The sequence below is a fragment of the Chenopodium album genome, chromosome 13 (assembly GCF_948465745.1).
Source record: "Chenopodium album chromosome 13, dcCheAlbu1.1, whole genome shotgun sequence".
NCBI lineage: Eukaryota > Viridiplantae > Streptophyta > Magnoliopsida > Caryophyllales > Amaranthaceae > Chenopodium > Chenopodium album.
In genome coordinates, this window is record NC_137846.1 from 4,889,189 (window position 1) to 4,910,225 (window position 21,037).

A 21,037-nucleotide genomic window follows, 5' to 3' on the forward strand; every position below is an offset into this window, starting at 1 on the left:
TAGAAATGACAATTACCACCATTAATTTCAACACTAGCACATCAAAACTGTCTGCATATGAAACAATCAGACAAATGAAACTGTCCCCATCTAAATCAAGAATTTTTTTTTTTTAAAAAACCCTTGGGTTACCACATGCTAGGTAGGTAGAAAACAGGTTTAAATTTCTCATACCAAACTTAGTTGACTGATTCATGAAGTTTCTTTGTTCTCTTCTCAACAACAGTCCAGCAGGCAGCAGAAGAGAGATTCCGAAATGATAGCAGAATATTAAGGCAATAATTGAAGAGATAATCGAGCTCATAATATTAATTTTCCCTCTAATATATGCTAATATATAATCTAAATTATACATTCATGTGGTCATATCACATGTTCCAGCTCTGGAATATTCTACTTATAGAGACATCAAAACGATGCTCTCTGCCGATGTACTAACTGTAAAATGGGGGCAAAAAAGAGGCCTTTTCTTTTTTTTACAGACACTGAGCCTCTGCAGTTCTTCCTAATACCCTAAAGATGGATTCCTAAGATAAGATTCCCTTGCATTCTACAAACTGTACTTACTAACAGCGTTAATTTACCGCCTTGAGAAGACCACCAAGACCAACATTGACATGGAAACCAAAATCTTGAAGTTGGAACTTTCCCAGAAATTATTCTGCTTCTCATCACTCTTTGCCGCAGCTTGTTGCCTCATAGCTAATTGATCCCTTAATTCTTTTATAGCCTTGTCCCTTCGCTCCCCCGCCTGCCAGAGGCAGATTGAAAAATAATAAATTTAAATACAAAGGACAATGTGCAGAACAGGCAGAATGACAACTTTAGTGTAGATCAGCACCACTAAGGCAATAAAAGTGATACTGATCTCTGCTGGAAAATATCAGAATATTTAAAGCAATTATAGGAGAGTATGCATAATATAATGTTTAGTACTAATGATCGACATTCCTTTCAAAAATAATACCAAAGACTTAAGAGAATCATCATCTCTACCCCCAAAGAAAAGGCATGGTGTAAAAAGAAGAATGAATATCAGGTAAGATAACATGGGGTGATGAGAAGCATTTTAAGAAGATTGTTTGCAGATATTGGTTTGGAATGCAGATTAAGATGACTGGAATGTTTAATTCATTACAATAGAAGGAATTTGTAAATTACCCTCTGAAGTTTTCTTGTTTGAGAACGAGCATCCTGGAGACAGAACTCTAATTTCAGAACTCGCTTCTTCAGCTCTTGATCAGCCTTTCGATGTTTCTCCATCTATTTAGGAAACAAAACTCCAATTAAAAATCATTATGATTAAAATTGTTTAATTATAAGAGGACGTTTCAACATCAATGGTCATCTACCTGTGTCTCCAGATCCTTGACCTTTAGCTTATAATGGGCAGACAGATTCCTAAGCTCGTCCCTTAGTTTGGCAATTTCATCATCCTTCGCTGACAAAAGCTTGTTCATATTCTCAAAATTTTTGGGGGAAACCTCATCTAATATTTTCCTCAGTTCACAGTCCATGTTAAAGCCAGATTTTGCCATGGCTTCCATGATATCATGCTCAACTCTCAGGACTTCGTCTTTCAGCTGCTTCTGTGAAGACTCCCTCACTTGAAGATCATTCTGCAGCTTATCTAATTGCTCTGCCAGCCTCTTCACACGATCTTCGTGTTCCTTTATGGAATTATTCTTTTCATCAAGGTCCTTCAGCAAAGTCAAACACTGCAGTTGGGCTGATTGAGCTGAGGCAGCACTTGCATCTGCTGTAGCTCGAGTAATCGTAAGCTGAGTTCTAAGATCATCCAGATCTTTAAGGTACTGCTATGTATAAAGATCACCAGTTAGCAAATAAAAATGTTGCTGAGTTCATAAAGAAACTAATGTCTATAAAGATATGCAGCTAGCAAACGATATAAAGGTACATGCTCACAATAACACAGCATAAGTACATTATAAAGTGATTAAGATAGAAAATGCAAGATGCCTAATATGGCTATAACCAATGCAAGATTCTTAGTCCAATTTTAATATTCAAATTTGTCAGAAGCTCTGTTGGATGGCAATAACTAGACAAGTAAATATTACAATTTATTAACAGGAGAGGGATGCACTATCCTATATCAAGACTCGAAAGTTGTCTACAGTCTACTGACCATCAGTCAAATATGTGAAATCAGCTTCCAACAAGCAGCAACGCCACCACCTTGACTAAATCCTTAAGAAAGGATCCTAGACAATGTCATAGGGTGAATGACATAATTTCCTTCAGAATGGGAAGTTGATGAAAATAAGGGGAAAAGAAACGGACTCTAGTGAGCCTATTAGAACCACTTTTAAGAAACTTCATCATGCAGTGCCTAAATTTAGCCTCCCTTAACCAGTTAACCCTCTTTGAAGTATTACCAAACAATAAAAAAAAAATGACCAATTAGCTGCACAAAACTCTGATTAAAGAGTGATGGTGCTCAAATATTGCCAGTTTTGTTAAGCCAAATTGTTATTATTAAATTTTGATCAAAGTCACAAAGTTAAGTGCAAGTAATTAAGTTCTCTTGCTATTCATCATAAAGCGTTTAGAATCATTGCCCTTCAAATCCAAAATAAAATGGTCTTTTTCAGAGTTGTGCACATGGAATAAGACATGTATATGATGCTCAATAAAGTTACCAAAGTACTCTCCCAAAAAAAAAAATGAATTGATAACAAAGTTTCAAAAGAAGGGTAGACTGGGAAACAAAGGAAATCTAAAACAACACTTATCTTGAACAAAAAGGAATTACTGAAATTACAATAATTCAGGATCGAAAAGAGTACAGGATGTATAGCTATTATCCTAACCATGCAGTTGATCCCTAAAGACCTTAGAATCTAATTTTTCTAAAAGGGTACAGAATTAGACATTAACCCAAGAAGAAACAAGCATAGAACCTCAACTAATTTGTATACCCTCACAGTCAAATTCAGCTATGTTTACACGTTATAAGTTTATAACTCAATTAACAGCAAAAAAAAATAAAAAAAACATTACAAAAATTCACCCAACATCTAGACAGATTATTAAAGTAATTATGAAAAGTACAGGAAATTTAGTATTATCACATGGGATAGCTTTTTTTTTTTTTTTTTTTTTTTACATAGAATGTTTAAATAAAGACTGTAAGACTACAATTTCCCTCCAAGAATCAGAAAACCTTGGCATGTTCAACTTTGACCACAATCTGTACAAAGTACCAAGTATTATAATAAAAATCCATTCTATCCACATGTCCTTCCAAATTTTAGAAGTCTTGGGGAAAAAAATAACATAACACATTCAATAAAATACAGTAGCGTATTAATGAGGTTTCGTGCACTTTTTAAGTGACAATACATCATCAACCTTGGTACTTCTAGTCCACTACATGTATTCCTCTTGTATCTCTACCATCAGTTTAATTAGCTACTTTTAATGGTATAGTCTTTATTGTTAAGCTATACAGCGGTACAAGACCATATTCTTCTTAGTAGAAAAACATAGAGTTGCCTAAAATAGGTATATTGTTACTTACATCCTATTTACGGGCATTAGATGTATACAAATTCCACACAAGCTAACAACCCATGCCTTTGGGTGTAAAAACTAGTAACATAACTGAAAAGCAAGGTAACAAGTAATTGAGCTTAGTTATTTTCCACCACAAAGGGATCCCAGAAAAGGAAGACCACTTCCGGGATAACTAATCACCTGTTCACAACTCGCTCTCCAAACTTTCATACCACAAAACGGTAAATTAGTTTTACATAATAGTAAGAAATCACCGTAAAAGTTAATAATAAACATACTCCCGAACAGAGAATGTAACAAATAATAAGCAATGGACTATAAGAGAGAGTAGTAAGGAATAGCTATAGACTTAAAGCAACACAAACACCTAAATTTAGGGGCAGAAAATTCTACATTGCACCAAGAAAAATACAAATAAAAGGCGCAATTTCAAAACGCACTTTAGAGTAGAGACAACCTTGAATCAATCAAACCGCAATTAAAGTAAGACAATAATAAAATATCAGTTGATACCTACTTGGCAATTAGCTTTTTACATATTCCAGTATGAAACACAAAGGAAAAACCAAAAGGATTACCTGAAAAGATAAGGTAATGATGTATGCAAGTTCAACAAACAAAAAACAACCACAAAATTAACATATTAAAATCACAGTCAAACACATTTCTTGTAATAAAACCAAAGTGTCCCAGAATCAAGCTAAAAGCTTTAAACTTTGTATTATTAATCTTGATATACATATAATAAATGAACCAAAAATGGCTAAACAAAAGCTTAACTAAAACGCAGAATCAGGAGAAAGTGGTACCTTTTCAGCATATGAAGCTGATGCTTGTAATTGTTTATTTCTCTCCTCTAAGCTTTTATGTAATCTATACACCTCTTCTTCCATCCCCTTCGCCTTCGCCTCGGCTTCCTATTAAATTTCAATAAACCAAATTAACAATCATTCACTTGACATGAACTCAATTACACCAATTTCACACAAACTCGATACAGAACACCTGACAAAGGGATGACTTTTACGTGATCTGACACGACAAACATGTTGTATACAACACACTTGTTATAGAATTGTAAATCATATCAAATCCAAAAGGACCCACAAAGCAAAAGTACCTCAATTCAACAAAGAACAAAAAGTGGTGAATTCAAATGAAATGATTTCACTAATCAAAATCAAATTGACATAAAACGAAATACAAAAAGAAGATCCAAAGCCAAACTACATGCCTGCCTTGTTAGGGTTTCTTTAACATAAGATTGCTCCTTCACTGCCAAACGAGTTCGAACCTCCTTCAATTCCGCCGCCAAAGACACCACGTTTCGCTTAAAGTTTTGCTTTTTCTCACTCAAATCCCTTAACAATGGATCTATTTCTCTGCCATTTGAGCTTGAAGATGAAGATGATGAAGAAGAAGATGTGGGTCCCTCCGAAATTGAACCCATTTTTTATAACAAAGACAAAAACCTAATTCAATTATTTCAAAAGCTATATAAATCAAAATAATTCAGTGGGTTTTTATATTATTATTATTTGAATAAAATTGGGAGTGGTGGAAGAAAAATGGGAGAATTTTAATTTTTGAAATTTTGTGATTTGGGTGATAATTAAGAAAAAAAATGGAGTAACAGGAGAAATGAAGGGTCGACAAATTAATCAATTTTTAAGGATGCATGTGAATTTGATTGAGGTTGTTGATCTCTGCATTTAATTTATCCTTTTTTTATTATCTTTAAATTCAAAGTACCTGCAACACCAAGAAAAAACGAACGTCAGTTTGAATTAATTAATTAATTAATTCAGATAATAACAATGAGAATCAAAATAGATAGCTTAATTAATATGAGTAAGTCTACGACTACAATTAAATTAAAATTAAAAATATTCACAACTAGCTTGATATTTGTCTAATCTCATTGTATGTAATTAATTAAACTGACCCCCAATAATTGACACTTTACTTTACTATGTGGTACAACCAAGACCATCCATAAATTCCTCTCTACCGCTGACCATGACCACCATCACTCGGTCCGTGTTCAGCGGTAAGGTAGTGTTTAAGGTAGCAATTAGCATTTGATTAGTTACGAGCTTACGACCATGGCTAACTACCACAACTACGAAACCTAGACAACAAAAAAAATGTCTTTTTTAAAAGGGTAATCTTACCGAGAGAAAAGCTCATAGAACCATGAAAAATCAAGAAACTTGCATTCCAAAAAAAACCCAAACATCGGAGATTGAAAAAGATTTAATCTTTGATGAAAATAATTGACATTTTTGTAGGAAGTTTCAAGATTTTAAGAGAAATAAACAGTTGCAGAAAACGGCATGGTTGACACGAGAAAGAGGTGAAAGAAAGAGGAGAGAGAAAACGAAGGAAAGAGGGAACTGTGTGAAGTGACAATAAAGGGGGGAATTTTGATTTTGAGAGATTAGGTTCGGGAGAAATGTCCGAACCTTGGGTTTGGAACAAGAGACAAATTTCGAACCTAAAAAAAGTGGTTTTCAAATTTTATTTTTATTTTTTTAATTGTTAAGAGGGGTATAGCGCGGCAAAATACAAAATTTGGACAATGAAAAGTGGGTTTAAGTTTTTCTCTCTCCTCCACGTAAGTGTGGAAGTGAGCTGTGAATGGTGGGAAAGTGGGTCCCATAAAATGGTGATGTTAAAGGGTGATTAATTTTGCACCATTACAATGATTTGATTATGGTATCAACTCGGTGTGAATCGAATTGGATTGGATCAGATTGGATTGGATTATGATTTTTTTTTATACATAATTGGTAATGGTTTTAATGGATTTATTATGTAATCACGCTTGATTTAAGATTAATTGATATCATATAGATTCTCTATTCAAATTTAATTTAGTTTGACCCATGTGAGGACTTATATATTGACAGAATCGTACAAGTATTGTTTATTGTAGTATAGATCCATGTTTAGTGTTTGTTCATAGAACTAAAGAAGTACAAAAAAGTTATTCGTACTTCTCTAAGCTAGTCTTGTATAATTGCAAGGAAAGTTTTCTAGCACGTAACTTAACAATAATGATAATTTGAAAGTATAATGATGAAATTAACAAGACTCTACAAGATAAAAGATTCCTTACGTAAAAATGACAATAGATTATGTGTAAAAAGTTCATGTGAAAATTTAATTGTTGCAGTAATAAAATAATATACTCCGTATGAAGTAAAGATCGCATTATCATACATTATTTGAATAATAATATGTATTCGATCAGACGGATTATCTATAACACCCCTCAAATGTAATACAATTATTTGTGGATAATAAGGATGAGATCAAGATATAGAAACAAATTTAAAATAGACCACCACGACCCCATATCTTATTAAACTTCTTGAATGGATTTTAAATGAAACTTCGTATTTCATTACCTCAATCTGTGATCATACACAGAAAACAAAGGGGAGATATAACATATGTGGAGTACAAAGTAACATAAAAGAATAAAAAACGAACCCATGAAATTTTATTTGTATGATGAGTATTCTTTTTCTTTGTGGTAAGGGTCGAACTAGAATCACTTGAGTACGTTGAAGGATTTGTGTATACATTACCATGCCACCGCAAACATCATTATTGAACTTCATTACACTTGATTAGTTGATTTACATAATTATATTCATTGCAAAATCAATTAGTTTTGTAATCTAATAAAAACCATGCTCCAATCCTCATTTGTAAATACAATTGACATGCATATTATACGTCTCATAAATAATACCCCTTTATTACACTTAATAAAAAACGAAAGTAGTATAAAATAAAAAATAGTGCAACTGTAGCGGGTGGATCGGAGGAAGTACTTGAATACGCCAAGATTTTAGGTTGCAGGGGACTTAATAAATAAAATATACGGGTAGGATCATGTCATAGCATAAAATAAATTGAGACATAAAATAAATTGAGCGTCAGTATTTGCCATACGAATTGAAGCTTGTATAGTTGTATGTGTATTAACTGTATTCACGCCATGCACGACGTTGGGTGATCTAATACTAACTGTTTAACTGCCCCACCATTTTTTTTACTTTATTATATGTACAAAATTACAAACGAAACATTATTAAAATTATTTATTATATAAGTATGAGTGTATTAATATTATTATTATTATTAGAAGAAGAAGAAAAAGAAAATACCAATTTGCCAATGCCCCGATAACAACTCGTCATAATGGGACGAGAGGACGGCTAGTTGATGCCAAAATCAACAAATTTTACGTAACATTCCATAATAATATCGTGTAATGAACTATTTTATATCCTGTTTCATTTTTGGATTAAAAATATCAAAGTTTGTCTTATACTTTTTGTTGTGACATCTTTAATTTAATTTGTATATTTAAAAGTATTAAGGGTATGTTCCAATTTAGTGAAAATAACTGAAATAAATTAAAGTGGACTGAAATTAAGCTAAACACAGCAAACTCATACTTAGCAAGAATGCCTAGAATCATATCATTCATATTTTTATATTGAAGAAATTTTGACTTTTCGCAAATACGGAGTAGTAGGATCGTAAGCAATTAATAAATGAAGTTTAATTATTTGTATAGTGTAATTAAGATAGGAAGAGATAATCCAGTAGAAGCACGATTAATTTGTGGGACATTTTTGTCAAAAAAAATATTTATGGGACATTAAATGATAATGGTCCGGTAGTATTGGTTGTTGCCAATTAATTTGTATGCGGGCTGCGGGCATGCCTATATGGTGAGTATAATCTCAAATATAACCAGTTAACCAGCCAGCCACCCTTAGGGCCTGTTCTCATTAGATTAATTTTAGTTCAGTTCAATTCAATTCATGTTTAATAATATTGATGATGATATAAAGCCAAATTTCATACTTTTAAGCTTATATTACAACAACGACAATAATAATAATAATAATAATAATAATAATGACTATTATACGGTTATACCATATTTCACTTAATGACTATTATACCATATTTCATTATTTGACGAGCTAGGAGTAAAAATAGGATCAAGTTAGTTTTTAAATAAAACCGGCCCAACTCTTTGTTTTTTTTATAATTATTTTATTTTTTTCATTTTGAGAATTTTTTAAAAAGTGTTTTGTGTTCTTTTGTCATTTTAATATTTTATTTTTTTAATTATATAGTATATGTTTTTAAAATGTTTTGGAGTTTCATTTTTTTAATATATTTTTCATAAATATTTTAATTATATAGTATATTTTTTCTTAAATATTTTAATATGTATATTTGTATATACACACATATATAATAATAAATAATCAAAGATCATTAATTTGTAGTTAAAAATCACTAATTAATAAGTTCAGTTCAGTTCAGTTCAGCTCTAATAAGTTCAGTTCAGCTCATTTCAGTCAATGAGAACAGGCCCTTACTCTTGAATAATCTTTGATGGGATCCCGATACATGTAATAAGATTTAACAGTACGTATTGATAGGACATTTGCGTAAACAAAAGCGTTAAAAGTCAAATTAGTAGATAATTCGTACAATACTTGCCAACATAACGTTTTGTTTACCTATATCAGAATAAGTGGTAAGTCAATCTTCGAGATTAAACTATCTTCCAATTTTCAAATTCATTATTTTGATGCTCTACTCTCTTCGTATACCACTAAGAAGAGAAAATCTTTGAATTTTAAACACAATATGACAAGACTTATAAACCTCAATTTACCTTTCAAACATATTGTATATCTACACTTACATCAAACATGTAAGAAAAATCAACTATGAGTAATTTTATAATTAATCTCATGCATTAGAGCACCAGCAGCAATGAAGATTTTAATCCTTTTAGCTCTCCTTTTGATTCCTTTTTTAACTTCCTCATGGATGTGATTATTGCTAAAAGGATCCTTTTAATGAGAGGATAATACCCAATCCTTTTTATGGAAAGGAAAAGCTGACTTGTCCTACGAGCCAAAACTGGAACAAAAAAACAAACAAAAAAAGGAAAAAAAAAAGAAAAAGAAGCAAAAAGTAGCATGGAAGGCGTGAAGTAGAGAAAATGGCCAAAATGCAACGGTCAATTGGATTAAAAAGGGTGATACTTGTTAAAATGTAAATGGTAAAATCTTTTTGTGATTTAAAAATGTAAAATGGCTATAATTTATAAACGGTAACTTATTTGAGAAAACAAAGTACATCATCGGTCATACTGTTTATTCAATTTTGATTCTATGAACAATGTACAGTTTGATTTTATGACCCATACAAGTGTAACAATAGTAGTGTTTTAGGGGGAAAAAAAAGAAAAGAAAAGTTGCGAGCAAAAGCCTTTTCAGTTACTCCCTCTGTTTTTTTTTTTTTTTTTTTTTTTTTTTTTTTTAATGCATCACTTTGATTTTTGCACTATTTACCTACTGTGATTGACTCAATTTTTTCACCTTTTATAAAATAAATAAATGTTATTATATAATATATCATTAGATTATTCATAATGTCTAGTTTTATAATATAATTTTGTTATGATTTTTACTAATAGACAATTAAATATATTAGGGGGCGTTTGGTTCGCAAAGTGGTATGGAGTTGGAATCAGGAATGAAACCATAGTGGTATGGGTTTGAAACTTGATTCTTAATACCATATGTTTGGTATGATTATGAAATGCAATTTTTTTCTTTTATTTGATACCTAAAAGTATAGGAATAAGCAATTTTTAATACCATATGTTTGGTATGATTATGAAATGCAATTTTTTTCTTTTATTTGATACCTAAAAGTATAGGAATAAGCAATTTTTAATACCATATGTTTGGTATGATTATGAAATGCAATTTTTTTCTTTTATTTGATACCTAAAAGTATAGGAATAAGCAATTTTTAATACCATATGTTTGGTATGATTATGAAATGCAATTTTTTTCTTTTATTTGTTACCTAAAAGTATAGGAATAAGCAAACTCACCTCCCCCGAGGTTTCTAAACCCCATACCTTGGGGGTTTGAGGTATGGGTTTGAAACTCTTAAAATCATAAAACAAACCTAAGTTATGGGTTTAAACCATTCTAAATTCATAACTTATACCTTAATTATGTGAACCAAACACCTCCTTAATGGTTAAAGTTGCATTTCGACAAATATACCGGTCATGCAAATAAAAAAAGCAAATAAAATAAACAGATGGAGTATTTCTCTATCTGCAAGATTCAGCGGCTCATTTCCGCAACCCCAGTCACTTCCTGGTTTCTCTACCGCCGAAACGAGAGGCGAAGCAGAATCCTAATAACCTTTTTTCCAGGTTTCCAAAAATAGATAGTTTTTTTTCTACAGTTTTGCTTCAATCCCTGTAAATTCCTTCAAGTATTCATTCATCAGTTCATCACTATAATCGCAAGACAGGTTAGCTTCTGTTTATACTTGATTTAATTGCAATGTTTTTGATTCAGAATGTCTGTAAAGTTTGCATCTTTGATGATTTCTAGTAAAATTTCAAGATGGGTATTTTCAATTAAGTGTCTCTCTTCAATTTCTAGTGTAAATCATGCTCAAAATTTATCAAAATCCCCCCAAAATGGGCTAAACAGGAGTGAAATTGATCCTAGAATACAGTACTTGAAAAATGATAATGGGCTGTCCCCGGATAGTTTGATCAAGGTTTTGGATAGTACTCATGATTTGAATTCAGCTCTTAAGGTGTTCAAATGGGCTTCTCTTCAAAAACAGTATAGACATACTGCTGAAACCTATTCTAGGATTATAGTGAAGCTGGGTTTTGCTGGAAATGTGGATCAAATGGAGGGGTTTTGTAGGGAGATGGTTAGGGATAGGTGCTGCGGTGCGGCGGAGGCTCTTGGGGCTTTGGTGGACGTATTTGTTGGTGATGGTAGGTTAGATGAAGCGATTAGGGTGATTTTGGTTATGAATTCTAGTGGGGGTATGCCTTCTTTGGGTAAATGGAATGATCTTTTAGGTGCTTTAGTAGAGCGGGAGAAAGGTTTTCGTGACTTATTGTTGGTTTATAAGGAGATGGTGAAATCAGGGACTCTTCCGAATGTTGATACTTTGAATAGTTTGATAAAAGCATTATTTGATGCAAAGATGGTTGATAAGGCATTGGATCAATTTAGAAGGATGAAGAAGAAGGGGTGTGCTCCTAATTGTAGGACTTTTGAGATTGTTATACATGGTCTCGTGGCCACAAACCTTGGGGATGAAGCACTTGGAGTAATGAATGAGATGTTTGAAATTGGCGTGAATCCTGATTTGAGATTCTATACTAGTGTCATACCACTATTATGTAAAGTGAATAAGCCGGGAGAAGCCATGAGGTTGTTCAACATGATGAGAACTTTAGAGTTTGAGCCTGATGTATGCATCTACTCATCTATGGTCAAATGTTTGTGCATGAAAGACCTCAACAAAGCAACTGAGCTTTTCTATGAGATGAGAAATGCTGGGTTTAGTCCTTCAACTGATGTTCTTGTCGACATTCTAAGTGCAAGCTGCAAACTCGGGAGCCTTGACGAGGCAAGAACTTTGTTAGATGATAGTCATGTTGTTGACCCTTCTCCTTACAATGTGCTCCTTCAAGGTTACTGTGATGCTCATTACTTCCTAGCTTCCAAAAATCTACTTCAAAAAATGCTAAACTTGGATGTGGCAGATCATCAGTCCTGGAATGTCCTTATTCTAGGACTTTGCAATGAAAAATATGTTAAGCAAGCCTGTGTTATTCTTGGAAAGATGATTGTTTTGGCCTATGATCCTGACTTTGCTACTTACTCTGCCCTGGTCATTGGCTATTGTAATTTGAACAAGTATGAGGATGCTCTAAAGCTATTTCGACTATTCAGTGGAGAAGATTGGATTCTGGATCCTAATTCTTATGATAAGCTAATTAAAGGACTTTGCAATGTAGAAAAGTTTGAAGAGGCCTCTGAAGTGTTCATGTTCATGTCATCAAGAAATTGTTCCCTGCATTCCTCTTCATTCAGCAGTTTGATCAAGGGTTTTTCTGCTACTGGAAGGGTAGATGAAGCAATCAGGTTGCTGAAATTTGGTCAAAATTGCCTGAATCCTGTAAACACCATGACTTATACTGCTATAATGCATGGTCTGTTGAAACTCAATAGGCCATATGAGGGCCTAACTTTCCTCTCGCAAATTCTAAGGCGTGGTCTGGTTCTGGACTTGGAAGCATATTGCATCCTCATTCAATGCATGATTGCTTTAAGAGAAACAAACTATTGTGTTTTGTTTTTCGATGAGATGGTTAACAAAAGCTTACTCCCTGACAGTGAAATACTTTCTAGCCTTTTGTCGCATTTAGCTGATCACTCTCAGTTACATATAATGTGGGCAGCAATTAAAAATATTTGTCACGAAACTGAGGTTATTGAACCGAAAATTTATAACTTGATAATTAATGGCCTTTGCAAAGAGGGATATAGATCTGAGGCATGCCAACTACTTGATTTAATGTTGGAGAAGGGTTGGGTTCCAGATGCTAGTACGCATGGATGGCTGATTGGAACTGTCTCTAATCAAGAAGTAGAGCTTCAAATATTAGAACCTGACATGGCCGTCAATTCAGTCATGCAGGATGAAGTTAGTAGCATACTTTCTGAGGGATTAGGGGAAGTTTAAAGAACAGCGTACTCCATATAGCTATGCTACAGCTCCAGATTGCTAGAATGTTTCTCTGGCCCATTCACTTGCACCAAATATGCTGGTAGGTAAGGAGTTTTAAGCTGCGTGTATAGATTTCCATTTCATCACACAAAGTATTATTTTGTGCTCAGCTGCTTTATTTTTTTCAACTGTCTGCTGGAAATACTTTAAATTTATATCAGAATTAGCATTATATGGCCCTATATTAACCAACGTTACCCCTCTTTAATTATCTTAGATTCCCTAAGCATCTCTGTGATTTGCTTGAATTGGCAGTCCTCGTCTGATGTGGAGGTGAATAGGTTATGGCTTTGAAGAAGTTTGTGTTTTGTCTCTACTTATAAGTTTTAGCAGGTTGTACTTCTAGTTGTGATATGTTTGATTTGGAAAGTAACATATTTATTCAAGCTGTTTCATTGGTTGGCCTTTTTGTAACTTATGAATTCTGATGCAAAATGATCATATATAACTGGACACTCACTCTACAGCATTTGACAAGCGAGCATAACCACTTTCTCTGTGTTATGGCACTGCCATATGGTTTTACTGGAATTTGAGTCCAATATGGTAATGCAACATCTACCACCCTATGAGTTGTAAGGTGAATTTACAAGAAGGATATGACTGTAAGATCATTTGGACTAAGATTTTAATATAAAGGGTAGAGGTTCTCTTGTTTAACATGTGACATCAATAGACATTGAGACTTGATTACATAGTCAGTCTGGTGAATTTTTTTAGACTTACATTGTCTGTGCTTGGGCCACAGTGCTCTCCTGAGTGTCTAAGGTGGTTGAGGCGTGCCTTGTGGAAGCAGCCCCAATTATGTGACAGTTAAATTTGATGACAATATCATGCACCTTGACCTTTCAACTTGCATGTAGTTAGCTCCTTTGTTGTGTGTTGTTTTTGAAATGAAACTCTGCCTTTGATTAAACATCAAGAGGCGCTTATATTTGAATCCAAACTCTGTCTTCAGGTATGTTTGCCAAACAGCAGAACAGATACTATCTTGTACTGACTGTTTTAGAGAGATATTTCGCTGTCCATTATATTAAATCGTCAAGACAGATGCATGATAATTACAAGTTTAAGTGTTTCCTACATCCCATGACTGGTTTATAAGCTCTTTCATTGTGTTGATGCAGATTTGGCTATTAACTCTTACGTATGGCCAAAGGTAGAAACAGCCAGTTGCCATCAGTCAACCATTTGCCTGTCAATTAGTTGACATTCAGCCATTCGGAATTTCAGCCACAGTAAACTTGGTAACAAGGCACTAATCATGCTGATCAAGCATTACATTACTTATGTTGACAATATATGTACTCTGGAATATTTCTGGCCCTGAAAAAAGAGGCTAGTCATTCAGTCCATATATTCTTCCTGTTAAAGGTCCAGAAATTGTTCTGTTTATTACAGAATGTGTTTTAGTTTTGGTAAATCTATTACAAAGTATTTTTTACACTAAAATGTCAATAAAACTATTGTAAATAATGTGAATATAAAAAAATAAAAATATTATTGTTTATGATCCTCTCGATTTATTCTTCCATCTAGACTTGTTCATGTACGCGTTCATTCACAACACGCAGTTATTTCCTCGTTTACTTTTAAAATGCAGCAGCAGCACACTTTCAGACCGTGTACTCGGATCATGTTGAACATGAGAAATGTGATTATTGCATGAACGAATAGCAACATCATTTGAGTTTGAAAAATGGTACATTTAGATAAAATTATGTCTACTGTCCCACTAAAAAGAATAGAATTCTTTATCCTTTTCAAGTAAAACAGCAATTCAAGACAGATTCTTCACCAATTGCAAAAATTGGATATTCTACTAACAATAGTATTCCTAAAAACACCACCAAATTTGGCATAAAACAGATTGAATTTTCTTTTCTTCAAATTACAAACAAATTTCATCACCTCCATTTCCAACTATAATACAAGAAACCAATCCAGAGGATCATCAATTTACACAAAATTCACTGAATTTTACAAAACAAATGATCATCTTCATCAACCCCACCAAAATTTAACCTGTAAATTATGAAAAACAAACACTAAAATTCCTTAGCTACACTGCAGTCTCCTTCCCATTACCACCCACATGGTTGTTATTCCCACCATTACTCTGCGGCCCTGGCACCACGGTCACCGCTCCATTCCCATTCCCACTACCACCAGTGCCACCGGAACCACCTACATTGTGCACCCCACCATTGGTTTCCATCTTAACAGCCTCATAACCCGGCTTCGAACCCGACACAAGAACATCCCTCTTCTGGTGTTTAAAATTGGGAATCCAATTAGATAAACTCATGACATAATCAATTGCTTCTTTTGCTCTTTTCCTAGCCAATGCAGCATCAGTAGCCTTCCTCTCAGCATCACTCCTCATAATACTCGCCGCCCTACTCATCGACATCGCCGATATCTTTGCCGCCAACAAGAACACTCTCGCCGCTCTCTCATCGATATACTGCTTCATCTCTTCCACAACCTTCGTCGAAGGGATCCCACCACCACCACCACCTCCGCCGCCGCCACAACCACCGTCAGACGGCGGTTGATCGCGAATTTTTCTGGGTTTCTTCAAATCAAAGAATTTGAAAGATGGGTTTGAACAAGGAGGGCAAAGATACGGGGATTTCGGGGTTTTAGCATCGATGCACGCGATGTGAGAGGCAGAACTGCATTTCAAGCATGTGAGGATGCGATTCAAGGAAGAAGACGACGATGACGAAGAAGATGAAGATGGCAAAGATGGGTTTAGCGTTTTGGGGTCATGGAGGTTGAAGCAAAGAGGGCAAAACGACGTCGGATGATTCTTTAACACACACGAAGTGCAGAGTTTTCGACATTCTTCGTCTCGGAATTTGATGTTGTGGAGAATCCAGTGGTCGTCGGAGTTGCAGCCGTAGCAGCCTTTCACGGCGGCGTTGACGGAGGAGAGAGAATGGTGGGGTGGTTGTTGAGGTGGGTTTTGGGACATTGTTGAATTGAATTTATGGCATGAAAAATAGAGGGAGAAAATTAGGGTTTTGGATTTCGAAATCAAGGGGAAAACACTCAAAACAGAGGATGGGATGAAATTAGGGTTTTCTTTGTTTTAGGGATTTGAGGGGTTTTTCTTGAGAGGGTGGGTTTGCCTTGGGAGGGAGCTAGGTTTAGGTCATTCTCCCTCTCTCTCTTTCTTTCTTACTCGTTGAGTGATTTTTTTGACTTAGGGTATTGTTAAAAAAAAAAAATCTTAATTATTTATAGACATAGGAAAATGGTGAAAAAAAAAAGAATATGATAAAATAAAATATTATTTCACTGCATCTCGATATTCGGTAATTGATATATTTTGATTCGATATTATTTATTTCCTATAATGGGTTGGACAACTGATTATGTACAGAGTGGTGAGAAATACAGAAAACACTATATTTGCGTGTTATGGAATGAGACCGCTGACACATGTTCGAGTCAAGCCAATTCTTGGCTTAGTCGCGAAAAGAAAGTAAGTTGACTCTTGAATATTGAATGAAGTCCTTCATGGGGATCATGAATTGGATTCGAACCAATATCCCTTGACCCAACCACCGAACTTAAATCGATCGAGGAGATTGGGGGATATTTTCTGAATCACATCCCGGAAAGAAATTGCGTCTTCTCGAATTCGGCATGCTTTTCTAGCTCTTTCTCTTCGGCTTGTGATGATTATACTAAAAAATACCGAAGTCGTAGTATTTATTTTACTCAATCTGAAATTGGGATATGGATGGAATATAATGAAATAGAGCCACTTTTAGGTTTTTTTTTTTTTTTTTAATCCAAGTTCGACTCTGATTAGATCGAGATATTTGAACAGAACTTCGATAAGGACGATCTATCGATCGTAGAGGAATGCCTACGGTCTTGCCTTTGTTCCAATATGCCAATTTTGCAGAAGCTTTTGATAGGGATTCTTCTGTCTCTTTGGCGGTTAAGCTATCGGCACCTGTCTGGTCCAATCGTTTAGCAGCTATCGGAAAGATAACTTGACCACATCCATTTTTATTTTCAAAATGGATATGAATGTATAGATGTAATTGGATACCGTCCAATTACATCTGTACATTCAGACTATTGAGAGATACAGATGACAATATGCTTACGTGTCATGGGTCGAGACCATTGACACATGTCTGAGTTAGCACTTTGAAATGAATATTGTGCAATTACACGACCTATCTAACCGTATCCCACATGATAAGTTGACTTGTTCATATTGATGTTAGATACGCGTGATGTTATGTTTGTTTGTCACGTGTTGATGCAGAGTTAAGATCAAATACGGTCTCTGAACTAACGTATTTGTGACATTTTAGTCCCTCAACTATTGAGTGAGGCAAATTGGTCCCTCAACCACCAAGGAGTACTATTTCCGGCCAAATAGTTTAGGGACCTTGCCTAATCATCAATAGTTTAGGGACCTGCAATGCATACTTGGCAATAGTTTAGGGACTTTGCATGTTTTTTTTTTTTTTTTTGCCTGCTTAGTCATCAATAGTTTAGGGACTTCCATAAAAAAATGCTTATAATTACATGAAAAAAAAACTGAAAAACTAAATCAGTCAATAGTTTAAGGATTTGCATTTAATGTATCAACATATTTGTACAGCAAATTATCCAAAAATTCATCTGTAAAATAAATAGCAATTATAAATAAAAATAATTTGTTGTTGTATGTTCTTCATATTGTTGTTGATCATCCAAAAAGTTCATATGCTTAAAAAATTTCTCGCACGAACTCAAATACCAAGTACCTACACATATAATTATATCAATTAGGAACCGTAATATGAATAGCATGATTTTTTTGAATTTTTTAAAGATAATTTTTAACAGCATAGCCAGAGGTTCAGGAACTTCCTGAATTTATAATTCAACTCAACTTCAATCACCAAACAACTTAACAGAAAGAATAAGGAAACATAACAGAAACAGTTACAAGGTAGTTATAACTGCTTTTCCTCTCAAAAAAGAATTTATAAGAGTTGATTAAAAATCAACTAGCTTATATGCTTATCACAGTCCCAAACTAGATTCAAGGTAAAAAATAATCCTGATGTTATTGCGTTATCCTTAGTGCCGGCTAGAACCAAGATCTTGTACACATCTGATCTGCTCCTCATTATACAAACCATCCTCCCAAAAGTTCATACGATCATCAATAACATCATAAATAAGCATAATTAAAATTAATCAACTATTAAAAAAAAAAAAGTTAGCCTCAAACTCTTAAAAAATTCAAACGATACCTCACAAAGTTTTATAAGATAGTCAAAAAATCATATATAAGCATAATTTAAATAAATTAATAGCAAAAATTTCACATCACAACTCTATAAAATATAAACCCTAACTCAATTTTCGTAAATCAAAAGGGGCATAAACTGAAGAAAGATTAAAATAATATGAAATTGAGAATAAATTTACCTTTACTTGATATTATCTTCGTAGATTTTCCTCCCCTTTGGTCAGATGATAGTCCCAAATCTCACCATAAGTTACAATGGTGGTCGTTCTTTTTTTTTTTTTAGGAAGAAATTGTTTCAAATTTCAATACTCCCAAAAGTCCCAACTTCCCAAATACTATCCCCTGCTTCTCTCGTGAAAAAAAAACAATAGTCTTTTATTATTTTTTTTCTTTTATTTATTTATTTATATATATTTTTTAAAAAGTCATTATTAATTAAATATTGCCATGTTGGCAAAAAAAAAAAAAAAAAAAATTGCCACATAATTTTAAATAGTCCCTAAACTGTTGATGACAAGGCAAGGTCCCTAAACTATTGGCCGAAAATAGTACTCCTTGGTGGTTGAGGGACCAATTTGCCTCACTCAATAGTTGAGGGATTAAAATGCTACAAATATGTTAGTTTAGGGACCGTATTTGATCTTAACTCTGTTGATGCATGTATGATTTAACACTTTGAATTATGTTACATTTGTAATTTTTTTTCCCCTTATGTGACATTATTGGTACCAAAGAAACATAAACCTTATACGGGTCAATATACATATTGAACATAAAGACAATTATTTACTCTTCGAATATTGATTGTCAAAAGTATATCTTAAAGATCGTGTAAAATGAGATAGACTTTGTATTGGGACAGAAGAAGTATAAAATAATTACTTGATCCAACCTGGTTTCATGGAAGAAATAATATAAATGCTTCTAAATTCTAATTGTAATTAATGGTAAAATTAGTGGTCTATATTAAAAATTAAAAATATTAAAAAATAAAAATAATAATAATAAATAAATAAAACAAACTAGAAAATGCACATAAAATAAGGAAAATTTAATAAGAATAATCCAACTTTTGACCCATTCTCTCAAAGTAATCCCACTTTTGGATTAGGATTATTCCTGAATAATCCAATCTTTGCTACCCAGGGCCTGTTCACATTTACTGAATTGAACTGAATTGAACTGAATTGAACTAAACTGAGCTGAAATGAATATTTTATGAGAGAGGGAAATTAAGAGCTGAACTGAACTGATTGGAACCGAACTGAACTGATTGGAACTGAACTGAAATTAAGTAAATGTGAACATGCCCCCATTTTCTCCTAACAAGCCTATGTGACCGGTTATCTGAAGATCAGGAAAGTTTATTGTTTTTTTTTTTTTTTTTTTTGATTCCTTATTTTCCTTTTATTCTCTCCTCCTCCTGTCTCCTTACTAACATCAATGGATGGCACTCATGGCAGCCCCAACCATAACAATGGCTTCCCCTCTCTCTCCTCCTCCTCCCTCTCTTCAATGCCTTTCTACCTTCAAACACAACCACCCATCTTCTTCTTCCCTCAACCCCCTTTCCAACTTTTCCTCCGACCACCTTAAGATACTGCAACCCACCCCCGTCGCTGCCCTATTTGGCCTGAAACCACCTCAAAACCCCAACTAATTGCAATACTAATGATAGTAATGAAATCCAAACCCCTACAATTTGAAAAATTTATATGAATTGAAAGTGAAAAATCTTAAATTGATTTCTGGTTTTCTGGTTTTGTTTTAGAATTCTTTGTTGATTTTTTTTTTGTTGATTGATGTGATTAATGTTGGATTAAAATATTAGATTTTCTTTCTTATTTGAACAAAGTGGGTAATTGTTAGTTGGATTAGTTTCATTATTGTTGTTTGTGTTAATTGAGAAGTTGATGTTAGTGATTTGATGTTGGTTCGTGGTGTTAAGAAACGTGGTTGTGGGTTGGTGGTGCAAGAAAGCGGGGTGTAGGATTTGCCGATTTGGTGAGGTGGTGTGGTTGAGGTACTGGTGGCTTTGGTGTTGGGTGAGGGTGGGTCATGGTCGTGGTTAGGATGGGTTTTTTTTCCTATCTGGGTGTGGTGGATGGTGTTAATGGTGACCATGAAAGGGGAGAGAGATAGGAGGAGAAAGAAGAAAGGAATTAGTTTCGTTTTTTTGTTTTGTTTTTTTTTTTGTTAATTAATAGAATTAAAAGATTAAAATCAAAAATAATTTAGCCAATAATGAAGTGACACGTTGATTGGCAACCGGTTGTATGGGTAGAGTGACTTGTTAGGGTTGTTATGAGAAAATGGATATCAAAGGTAGGATTATTTTGGGAGAATGGAGAAAAGGTTAGATTATTCTTTTTAAATTTTTGATAATTTGAGATTGAGGTAAAAACGTGTCAATTATAGAGAAGTTAAAGAGAGATAAAGAAGAGAGCCAGGGAAGAGGCAGTGCATGGGAAGAGCAACAACATCAATATCTACAATGTTGATTGATCCATCTCATGCTCAACCGCTTCCCTAGCTTCTAGC

General features: G+C 33.9%; 3 protein-coding genes across 5 annotated transcripts; 1 reads left to right on the forward strand and 2 right to left on the reverse strand.

The window, feature by feature from the left end:
- Window positions 1-258: 258 nt before the first annotated feature.
- On the reverse strand, window positions 259-5,931 carry LOC145576058 (nuclear envelope-associated protein 2-like). Of its 2 annotated transcripts, none has more exons than XM_081633846.1 (6): window positions 5,715-5,931; window positions 4,775-5,292; window positions 4,350-4,457; window positions 1,353-1,814; window positions 1,162-1,263; window positions 259-751 (listed from the first exon to the last, which is right to left on the reverse strand). In XM_081633846.1, exons 2-6 carry the CDS (start codon window positions 4,988-4,990, stop codon window positions 581-583), a joined length of 1,059 nt encoding a protein of 352 aa, XP_081489972.1. In that variant the 5' UTR covers window positions 4,991-5,292; window positions 5,715-5,931; the 3' UTR covers window positions 259-580. The 2 variants fall into 2 exon arrangements, with proteins under 2 accessions (XP_081489972.1, XP_081489971.1); XM_081633845.1 differs by having other exon boundaries at window positions 1,353-1,817.
- A 4,812-nt stretch (window positions 5,932-10,743) lies between these two features.
- LOC145576059 (uncharacterized) lies at window positions 10,744-14,679 on the forward strand. 2 transcript variants are annotated; one of them, XM_081633848.1, is made up of 2 exons: window positions 10,744-13,265; window positions 14,349-14,679. In XM_081633848.1, the coding sequence occupies exon 1, from the start codon at window positions 10,978-10,980 to the stop codon at window positions 13,174-13,176; it is 2,199 nt and encodes a 732-aa protein (XP_081489974.1). In that variant the 5' UTR covers window positions 10,744-10,977; the 3' UTR covers window positions 13,177-13,265; window positions 14,349-14,679. The 2 variants fall into 2 exon arrangements, with proteins under 2 accessions (XP_081489974.1, XP_081489973.1); XM_081633847.1 differs by having other exon boundaries at window positions 10,744-13,261.
- Window positions 14,680-14,963: 284 nt separating this feature from the next.
- Window positions 14,964-16,365, reverse strand: LOC145576060 (uncharacterized). Its single transcript, XM_081633849.1, has one exon. The coding sequence runs from the start codon at window positions 16,199-16,201 to the stop codon at window positions 15,284-15,286; it is 918 nt and encodes a 305-aa protein (XP_081489975.1). The 5' UTR covers window positions 16,202-16,365; the 3' UTR covers window positions 14,964-15,283.
- Between the last annotated feature and the right edge of the window lie 4,672 nt (window positions 16,366-21,037).

Bases quoted from the DNA above. Each gene is read 5' to 3' on its own strand.
- LOC145576058 (XM_081633845.1), bottom strand. From the start codon at position 4,990: ATGGGTTCAATTTCGGAGGGACCCACATCTTCTTCTTCATCATCTTCA. The intron at 4,458-4,774 runs GCATGTAGTTTG...GAAATTTAATAG, and splicing joins AAGAAACCCTAACAAGGCAG to GAAGCCGAGGCGAAGGCGAA. The intron at 752-1,161 runs GTAATTTACAAA...TGCCTCTGGCAG, and splicing joins AAACAAGAAAACTTCAGAGG to GCGGGGGAGCGAAGGGACAA.
- LOC145576059 (XM_081633848.1), top strand. From the start codon at position 10,978: ATGTCTGTAAAGTTTGCATCTTTGATGATTTCTAGTAAAATTTCAAGA.
- LOC145576060 (XM_081633849.1), bottom strand. From the start codon at position 16,201: ATGTCCCAAAACCCACCTCAACAACCACCCCACCATTCTCTCTCCTCC.